General features: G+C 43.7%; 1 protein-coding gene across 1 annotated transcript; it reads left to right on the forward strand.

Moving 5' to 3' along the window:
- Positions 1-329: 329 nt before the first annotated feature.
- Positions 330-1,277, forward strand: LOC138528123 (olfactory receptor 51G2-like). The gene has a single exon (XM_069639576.1). It carries the CDS (start codon positions 330-332, stop codon positions 1,275-1,277), a length of 948 nt encoding a protein of 315 aa, XP_069495677.1.
- Positions 1,278-10,939: the final 9,662 nt, after the last annotated feature.

The following is a 10,939-nucleotide window of genomic DNA, read 5'->3' on the forward strand; positions in this document are numbered from 1 at the left end:
AGGTGATCCAGGAATCTCCAGATTTGCTTTATAAAGTGATTATGGCTTATAAATTGAAAATCCCTCAAAATGTGTGACGGTCATGGCACAATTGTCCAGCAAGTATAGGTCAATGGAAAACCCCATTGTCGCTGTGGGGAAATGAACACATTGACTAAAATAAGGTTGAGTCTGTGGTTCATCTATTACACTGAAAGCAAGTTCTCTATAGATCTTAGACACATTAACTTTATTACATAAGTATTTATTCTCTAACAATTTCCTTTTGCATCTTTACACTGTAGGTCATTTGAAGGGGATTTGTGCTTTTTCTAGTCGAGAAGAAAACCATGCCATCAGGCCATTCCAACGACTCAGGCCTTCCATCTTTCATTTTAATGGCCTTTTCTGTGAATAATGTGGGACACACTTGGATTTCCATTCCTTTGTGTGTGTTGTGTCTCCTGTCTGGTATTGGTAATGGCCTTTTTTTATTCATCATTAAAACAGACAGCCAGCTTGGTGAACCCATGTACGTATTCCTCTCAATGCTCGCAGCCACTGATCTGTGCGTGACTCTGGCTACACTCCCCACAGCGCTAAGTGTACTCTGGTTTGACTTAAGATATATCCACGTGTATTCCTGCCTGACCCAGATGTTCTGCATCCACACCATGTCCTTGATGGGATCCGCCATTTTGCTGGCCATGTCCTTTGATCGCTACGTTGCCATATGTAACCCTCTGAGGTACACATCCATCTTACGCCCACTAACAGCAAAAATAGGACTGGTGGCTATCGCGAGAGCAGTGTGTTTAGAATTGCCATTACCAATATTGCTCAGTAGGCTTCCGTTCTGTGAAAACAAGAATCTCACCTTTCCTTTCTGCTACCATTCTGACATAATAAAGCTTGCCTGTGCAGACACGTCTATAAATAGCATGTATGGCCTGGTTCTAGTCCTGTCCACCTACTTGGTAGACTCACTTTTCATTCTCATTTCCTATTTCATGATTCTACGGACGGTCTTAGGCATTGCATCCAAGGAAGAACGCCTGAAGACATTCAGCACCTGTGTGTCCCACATCTGTGTTGTGCTGGTATTTTACGTCCCATTGATTGGCCTGGCTGTGGTGCAGAGGTATTCGCAGAATGTGTCACCTCTTCTGATTGTTCTCATGGGTTTTGCCCTCCTTTGTATACCACCATCGCTAAATCCAATTATATACAGCATGAAGACCAAGAAGATCCAGTACGCCCTCCGCAAACACTTCTGTGTGGAGAGGAGAAACATGTGATGGACTGACCATGACGTGGTATTTGACAACATCAATGCAATGAAGTCATTGGCTCTTGAAAAGTAAAAATATTGTGTCCAAGCACATTACTATTCTGTAAACCTTGGTGACACAGGAACATTGTTCTTCACCTCCAGGATGTAATTCCTACCACTTATGGGTTGTAGCACTATTCTAACATGTCAACCACTAGCAATCGGTTGTTTCTGGATGCAAATTTACAATCAAGAACACCTGGAAGCAAAATGGCACTGGGAACAGCAAAGCGCAAAGTCACAACTGGGAAAACCTAGCAGCTAAACCACAGTAAATCAATGTAACAGCAGGTTCCCGATTGATGGAATCTAGGGCAATGCCCTTAGCTAATGAGTGTTACATTAGATGTTGGCATGCACTGTTTCTAAGTTATCACAATTGTTTCTGGTTGTTTAATGTGTAATTAAAAAAAAAACACTTTGTTGGCACCTAATGGTTACCCTATGTTATAATTCAGACAGCACTATAATTACCATCAACATTTAAGAAGTCGATCCAGTATGATAAATGTTTGTACAAATATGAGCTTTTACATTTCATTGTACATAGACATGTTGGGTTTTGTAGTCTTACAATAGCTATAAATGGACTTGTGGTGTTAGGGATATTAATATTAGATTACTATTGAATGCATAACTAGAGTAGGGGGGTTGTTGTATTTGTCTTTTTGCCCAAAGATTTCTGTTATTATAGTTTGTTTAGAAGATTCTCACAAAACCCTAATCTTGATGCAAGTACTGAGGCCCACAAAAGTGGAATTTGTGTACGTTATGAAGCCTGCCTCCTATGACACCCTGTACTGCCCCTTGATTTCACTCTTTCCACCTATCGCTAGAACTCTCTCCCTCCAAACAGCTAGAACACCTTCAGCAATATCAAATATGCCCTCAAAAAGCTGCTCTTCACCCATGAAGGCTCATCTGCTCATAAAACCCACTAATTGACTTATCAGTCCGGGTACAGACCAAGGTGCAGCAGGGACACAGCAACCATTCAGGTTTTCGATGATGCCCTAAAAATCCTTGATGATTGCCGCCACTGCCTCCTGGTTCTATTTAACCTCGCAGCTGCTTTTGAAACAGCAGACTACCAGGCGCTCACGGACAACCTACATCAGCGTATGGGAATCAGAAACTTTGTCCTACGCTAGTTCAAGTACTACCTTACAATCTGCCAGCAGTTTGTTGAGATGAACACCTCTAGATCGCCAGTGCTAATCATCACCAGTGGAATCCTGCAGGGTTCCATCCTCTCCCCAGTGATCTTCAATCTATACATGGAGCCGCTTAGAGCCTTCACAGCAACACACAATATCCACATCCACCAATACACGAACAGCACACAACTATACCTCAAGATCGACTCCATCAAGGACATCCACAGGCTCAAAACCTGCCTTTCATTAATCCAGTCTTGGATGTCCAGTGCATACTTAAATATCAACCCCCCCAACATCGAATTCCTACTCCTCACCAACTACAATGAACACCCTGACATACAAAACTGGCTATCAACCATGAACCCTGAGGGCTTCACACGCTAGCTCACCTCCTGCGCCAAGTCCCTCATGTTCCACATCGACAAACTCCTCTCCATCAAGATACACATAGCTAAGAAAACTCCTGTGGAAAATCAAGCCATTTTCCCCACCAGACAGCTTTAGATTCACCATTCAAGCACTAGTCCTATCCCGCCTGGATTGGGGCAATGCCCTCCTCGAAGGCCTCCCATCATCCTGCCGTGTGCCCCTGAGAAGTGCCCTACACACGGCTGCACGCCGCATCACGGGTCTACGCATATAGGACCACATCACCCTAGCCCTCATTGACCGTCACTGGCTCCCACTGCATGGAAAAATGTACTTCAAGTCTTGCTGCATTATCTATAAGGCAGTCGCCCTCAAGTCACCCAGCTACCTTGTGGAGAAACTCAGCCTCTCCAGCGGGCAGCACACAGCCAGAGGCCAGGATACATGCAGACTTGAAATCCACTGCTACAAAAATGAAAGGACCAGAAAACAAGCCTTCTCTGACTACACCCTAAGACTATGGAACCTCCTGCCCATCAGAATCAGACTCTTCCCCACGCTCCTACAAATCAGAAAATAACTCAAGGAGTCTCTCCTCCTCAACACCTAGGCCATCACATAGCCCCCTGTGCCAACTTACTCTCTAGACGCTGTCTGCCCCTCTCCTCCAGCCACCCTGTACTGCTGCACCCCTCCTCTGTGCCCCTCTGTATCCTACCCCTGCAGTATATATGTACTGTTTATACCTCTGTAAAGCTCTCTCTTGTGTATCTATATTGTATACCTCTGTAAAATGCTCTGTTGCGTCTTGAAGCAGGTCCGCACTCAATAGCTACCATATTAATAATAATAATAATAATAATAATAATTATCCCTCCCTGTAGCCTCCCTCATCTGCCATCTTCCCTGCTCTCAAACCTTAATAATTGTACGTAATGTTTTTCTTAACCTTATAATCAGACTGTCAGTGAATTAATGTACAAATACCACTCAATCTTTTGTGGCCCTGGGCGGGTGAAAACATTTTGTTTTTGGTGAATGAAAGCCCATCGATGTACATGGGAATGTAAGGGGCTTGACAGGTGAGGGAGCTGCTTACATGACCAAAAGCATGTGAGTTAAGAGGTATGTGCTAGCATGCACAGTCCCACTTTCCATGTTCCTATTGTATGTCCATACAAACAGGTTGATGTCTCATTTATATGTCACTAATTGATGGTTTCGTTGGTAGTGGGCCATACCATCTGGTAACCAAGGACAGCAAATGCTATTACCAAGGGCAGTGGCACCAGTACCAGTCAGTTACCACCCAGAGTGTTTCATCACCCAGGTGGTTATCACCATTAATACCCCTGCACAAAGTATAGGGTGCTTCTGACTGGAATGGTGAAAAGACATTCTGAGCAATTGTCCAAACGTGGAAAGATAATTTTCCCAAAGAAAAAGGTCTGTCTTGAGTACAGGAGAAGTGCTGCAAACGTAGCCTGTTACGTCTGGTCCCACGGGATGTACCTTGATGTACTTCTGATAGATCTCAGACTGGAGTCAAAAAAGGAGGCCACTCTGCATGTAGGTTCTGGTCGTTTATTATCCTCAGGTACAGGCTAGGACATGACCAGTGAGATGTACAGGAATACCAAGGAATATTCCAGGTTAGTACCAGTGCCCACCGCACAAGCTGCTCTAAACTCAGCTTCTTACAGTAACTGTCAGAGCTGGAACCCTCGCTCACATGATGCGCAGTAACGGTCCATCAGTGACATAAGGCATTGCATCACTGCTAATTCTCAAGCCACTACGCACCTTCACCCTCAAGGCGGCAAAAGGAAAGGCAGAATGGATAACCACAGCATAATGAGAGAAAAGAAGATATGCAAGAGTGACAACATCCCACTACATATCACATAACAATTTGTATGTACACCGCACTAAAATATATGAGCATTCTTAGTCAATACACACCTCACCCCTTGCATAAAAAAGGAGCAAAGTAAAATAAAACAATATTTCCCTCTCTGAAGAAAGAAGGACAATGTCTGAGTATTGCCAATGCTGAAGAAACTCATGGGAAAGCGTGTGAATATAACAAAAGTATCACAAACTATATAGAAGACTAGGCTTGCACCAATACAACATCCAACATTCCACACACTATTACACCTGTGGGCCTACAGAATGCAACCATCTGACATTGTCCAAATCAAAAAAAGGAAGAGACAATATCCAACACACCACGACAAGTAATGTTAATGTTAATGTTAAAGGACATTTGTACCACGCACTATCAAGACCGAATTGGTCCCCTGGCGCTCTGGCGGCTCTGAAAGAGGAAGTGAGGGTGAGTTAGTGGGGGGGGCTGGAAAAGTGCAAGAGATCAGTGATGTACTCAGCCCGGTGGGTCCGTTGACTGGTCCTGGGGTGTTTGCGGCCGGTAGTCTTTGTGTACTGTTGTGCAAGTCTATGTGTGTTTTTTGTTTCGTTGTTACAGTGTGGTGAAGTTTATGCGGTTAGTTGTGCTGTAGGTTTTGTGGTTGTGTTTGGTTTGGAGTTTGAGAGGTGTATGCAGAGGGGGAAATTGTTAGTGGAAATGGTTAGTTTGCATCTCTATTTATCATGAATTGACGTGTTGGGATTGCGTAATCTCTCTAGATGGGGTGCGGGGGTCACCCTGCGCCTCTGTCCTGATCTGGGCCCGTCAGGCATTCAAGGTCCCTTTCACATCTCGCTCCCACCTCCACCAGCCTCCCTCACAACCCCACCTGTCCTCCCTTCCCACTTATATGGCCAGTGCACCTGCCAGTGTCCACAACTCAGTTAGTGTGGTGATTGGCAATATCCCGATAATTCCACAACTTTGTGGTACCTAAGGGGCGAACGAAGATGTTGGGTGGGATTGGCTGGGGTTGTTGACTCAGTCTCCATGGGTTTCGCCTGTGTTCCACTCTACCCAGTGTCACCCGTCCAGGTGCAGTGGGTGATTTTCAGTCGGTACCGGGAGTTTGTCAGTAACACAAAACATGGATGTAATCAACAAGAAGCCTTCATGACATCCACAAACCTCTCACAACCGGGTGAAGCCCTTCCAAAAAAATAAAAATATCTCTTGCATGAATCGCAAAAACAGGCATGGACACTGGATTCTCAACCAACAAGGTAAAAATGCATGGGGTGCGTTCATTACATACACCTCAACAGCGGTTTCACAAACGCACTACGAGCTCCTGCATCCAACATGTGCACAACAGCAACAAACTGGAACCCTCATAGAAAACCAGTTTCCTTCTGCCCGGGACTACCACTCCCTAAGACCTCAGCCCTGCCACGACTGCGCACAAACCAACTCACCCATTGAGCAACTAAACACAGTCTAAAAGTCCCATGTGCCAAGGTGGAAAAAAGCAATCAAGATAAGCGCCCCCTTGGCAGACTGCTCCGTGGAGCACGTCACATTTGATCTTATGATAACACTAAATTGGAACCACATTAGCAAGCCATATTGAAACTTGCTAAAAAAAAGAAATGTATTGACGAACTGCTTGGCTCTTCAAACAACAACCATACTCCAGCGTCACAATCAGTGCCCCCATGGCGACCGCCCGCCTATAGTTCATCTTTATGAGATAATGCTCCACCTACACCAAGAAATGGTGAAACCTATGCCCCTATGGCAAACATTAAAACCGTCCATAATAGGTAATAGCTGAAAGCATTCATAGTACATGATATCACAAACAACAGCCTTTGTGACTGATCTCAGCTCAGCTTCTTCCAGTAACTGTCACAGCTGGAACTCTCACTCACAAGATGCGCTGTAACATTCCTAAGTGACATAAGGCATTGCTTCACTGCTAACCCTCAAGTCACCACAGAACCCCTCTTCTCTTTCATAGGTGGGATGCCATTGAAAGACGAGCGGCATGAGCGGAGGAGAGAGGCAAGTGACAGTAGAGGGGTATGGAAGTGCAACCATTCAGACATAGAATGTGAGCATTGAACTAGTGACGAATGCCTGTGTAAAGAACCCCGAAACAGGGTCATTGGGTTAACTATTGTTCTTCTTTTGCAGTGTATCCCTTCATAGTGCAGTGTAACCTCAAAACAATTAAATGAAAATGCAAAATAAAATGAGAGGCTACATTTCCTACACAAATGGAGATTGAATCTGATACTTGCTCTAACCTTTAACAGCTGTGTGCTACTATGTGGAAGTTAACTTGCACTGCACTATTAATGAGCTCATATTTGTGCAATGAATGCCATTATGGCCATACACACAGGGGGTCAAGTGAGAAATTATGTACAATAAGTAGGTTGGTAAGTGAACATATTTGGAAGAGGAAAATTTGCTACTAGAGGCCAGTAGAGGGAGTAGGATTTAGGCCTCCACCTAAATGTCTTGTGCTATCAGATATACACTCTCATGTAAATAGCCAGTGAAAGATTACGAATATGGCGGTGCAGGAACAAATGGCATTAATGCTGTTCTTGTTATTGTTATTTGGAATTTATTTAGCGCTCTATATATCATTGGTGTGACCTCAAGGCGCTGGTTGGTTGAACGCCCTTGGGGACCGTAGTCCAGGTCAGTTGAGAGAGTAAGTGTCATAGGGTGCTTGGGTGCACCAGGTATGTGTGCAGCTGATGCAATTGCCTGATGGTAGCTGCATCCTAGCGTTAGGTGTGGTGATATTGTTATCAGTTGGATGTGTGCTATCTGGCAGGTGGGCACCAAGACTGATATCTGGCTGCGTTAGACCTGTGTAGGACACTTATGTGTGCAGGTAGGCCAGTTTGTCATGGGATGTAGCGTGATGAGGTGTTCATGGGGTAATGTTCATACGTGAGCAGCTAGACCGAAATTGATCGAGGGGTGTAGCTGCACTCTAATTGTGTGTTGGTTTAGAGTAGAGAGTAGGCATAGTGATATGGTAGGTGACTTTTTGGTTGGAGTTATGATCTAAGGAGTTTGCTAATTCCGGTTTTCATGCCTGTGTTTGCTTAACAGTGACTTAATGCGCATAATCCGTGGCGTCATTGCTCGGGATCTCATTGAGTAGTTGTCATTGGATTGCAAAGTCAGTTGTCTCAGATGGTCATGGTCAGCATTATGGAAAGAGTCACGTTTCTAGAGCTTTGCGGAAGGTCATATAGTCTTGGGTGTGTCGGTTTTGTGGGGAGAGTGAGTTCCACAAAGTTGGGGCCAAGGTTGAAAAGGCGGCTCCTCCCATCATGACAGAGTTAGATGTTGGAATCACTAGCAGGAGGGAAGTGCTTGATTTTAGGGTGCAAGATGAGCGGTAGGGTTTTATCTTTTCTTGTAGGTACATTGGGTCAGTCTTGTGTACTGCACAGTGGGTGATACGTAGGGTCTTGAAAATGGCCCCTTGTCTGACTGGGAGCCAGTGGAGGGTTTGGAGGGCTGGCTTGATGTGGTCTCTATGACCCAGGGCGAGGAGTAGTTTTGCAGCAGCGTTTTGGGCTCTTTGGAGTTTGTTGAGTTGGTATGCAGGAGATCCTAGTTATAGGGAGTTGGCATAGTACAGTCTCGACATCACAATAGACATAACTGCAGCAAGTCTGTTCGGGTAGGAGAAGTAGGGAAAAATGTGTCTGAGAAGTTTGAGGTGGTAGTGAGATAATTTTGACACATTGTTGATCTGACGGGAAAGGGTTAGGCCTGTGTCCATAGTGCAGCCTAGGTTTTTCACTATATCGGAGGGGGGAGGAGGACCGAGTGCTGCGGCCTGTCGGGCCACTGGGAGCAATAAAGCACAGGAGTCACAAAATAAGTAGTGCTAGGGGGCTCATGTAGAAAATCCAACCATTATAAATGGCCAGCGTGTGCATCATATTGAAATGCATGTACTATCATTCAAATGGTCACCTGTTTTAAAAATGTTATAGTTCAGGGTGACATGTCATCAGTCCGGCTTGCTCTATATATAAATACTAATGTGTGCTAGTGAAGTAACAACCCCTCCCCAATAAAGTGTATTCTTTGTATTCTTTAAAGTTCAGTCTGTGTATCCTTATGAATCAAGTGAAATAGTCTGTTATCATCAAAATGATTGCATTCTTTATGATGTAAATGAAAATAAAACAGAAAAGCAGCATATTGAAATGGAAGTCAATGTTCCAAAATATTTAAATGTGTCCGCTCTCTAAAGAGATTCAGCCACCATGTTAGAGGAGAGTACAGAGGTGTCTCAATTGGAGGATTTCCCCGAGTTCTCTAAAATGGTAGAAGCACAGGTTCAGGCTGCAGACGCATGCACAAATGAAGAAGAAAAGGACCAATTGGGGAAAATATTTATGGAATTTAAAGAGGTTTTGGCCAATGACGCGTGTGATTGTGGGATAACAGATTTGCATGTTGCCACATTACCGGAAGGGCATGGAAGGGAGCCAGTATTTGTGCGACAATATTGGTTGCCCCTGGCATGATTGAAATCACTAGCTGAAATATAAAACATGTAGACTCCAGAGTGATCATTAGGCCCATTCATAGCACCTCAAACACTCCCATATTGGATGTATTAAAACCTAATGGCCAATGGCGTTTGTATTCAGTTCTACAAGAGTTAAACAAGAGAGTACCTGTTTCAAGGTGGCCGCTTCCATGTATTGATCATGGTCTCGCACAAGTTCACAGGTCAAGGGTCTTTACCACATTAGATCTGACAGCTGGGTACTGGTGTGTACCACTGGCTGAAAATATTCAAAATGTGTATGAATTTTGATTTGACAAATCTCAATATGTATGGTCCCGGACACATTTTGGATATGTCAATAGTGGGAGCAAATTTGGGATATTTCTGAGTAAGGTGCTCCCGGATGTGGCATAAAGGGGGGCAATAGTTTATGTGGATGAGGTGTGCATTAAAAATGAGAACCTGAAAAATCATTTCAATGAGATTAGACATGTGCTTGGCTAGTTACAGAAGGCTGGAGTCAAGTCTCTTTACAGAAAGCACACTGGTGTAAAAGGAAAGTGAACTTCTTAGGGCATGAGATGACTGAAAATGGGTTAAACCCACAAAAGAAGAAGGTGGAGGCAGATCCTACTAATCTGAAAGGGTTACAGAGTTTGTTAGGGATGACAGTGTATAACAAAAAATGCATTCAGAAATATGCAGAGATTACGCAATTTATAACAAGATTACTAAAGCAGGGTGTACCCTGGAAGTGGTAAAAAGAAGATGTGAAGTGTTGGCCAGGTTGAAAGAATGTTTCATGAAGGTGCCATGTCTGGCATATCCGGTAAAGAATCAGGATTTACTGATCAATACATGTCAGCAATATTATATCAAAAGCATGATGTGAATAATAAAACTATTGCATATGTAGCAAGGCATTGTCACAGGTTGAGACTGACTTCAGTGAATGTGAAAAAGCACTCCTAACCACTGTCTGGGCATTACAGCATTTCTGTCCCATAATTCAAGGAGCACAAGTAATTATTGAAACAAATCCCCAGCCTCTGCAGTTTCTGCAAAGCAAAATAATTAGATCAGGGAATTTGGCTCAGTCCAGAATTAAGTGCTGGACATTGCCACTTCAGGGATTTCCTGGATTTCCTGTGGAAGTAAGGTATGGGCAAAATAAAAAAGAGCCCAGTGGCAGATTTGCATGATTGTGCAGCAGCTGAATGGGCATTTGATGAAGCAGAAATACTATCACGTTTGAATGAATTTGAACAATCCCCACACAAAGCTTTCAATGAAGAGGTATGTAGGGATTTACCAACTGTGTATGTAGATAGTTGTGCATATCACGTGGAAAATTACGCAGAAAAGGAGCTTGTAGCAGGAATAGGACATTTCTGGTTTAAATGAAACAATATTCCAAGAGTAATCATGAGGATTGGGCCTAGACGTAGTCAAGTGGCAGAGTTGGCTGCTATTTACAAAGCAGTCGCTACCGCAGTTGAAAACAAGCTCAGAGAGATAGCTCTAGTGACAGATTCTGACTATGCACAAAATAGTTTTGTAGAATATTTACCTGGCTGGAAGGTAAAAGGTATGCTCACTTATAACAAAAAAATGCTTAAACATGTCAAGATGATTCAGCCACAGACAAACTTGTATCAAAAAATTAT

This window comes from Ambystoma mexicanum, chromosome 7q, assembly GCF_040938575.1.
Source record: "Ambystoma mexicanum isolate Mex_15411 chromosome 7q, UKY_AmexF1_1, whole genome shotgun sequence".
Taxonomy (NCBI): domain Eukaryota; kingdom Metazoa; phylum Chordata; class Amphibia; order Caudata; family Ambystomatidae; genus Ambystoma; species Ambystoma mexicanum.

Bases quoted from the DNA above. Each gene is read 5' to 3' on its own strand.
- LOC138528123 (XM_069639576.1), top strand. From the start codon at position 330: ATGCCATCAGGCCATTCCAACGACTCAGGCCTTCCATCTTTCATTTTA.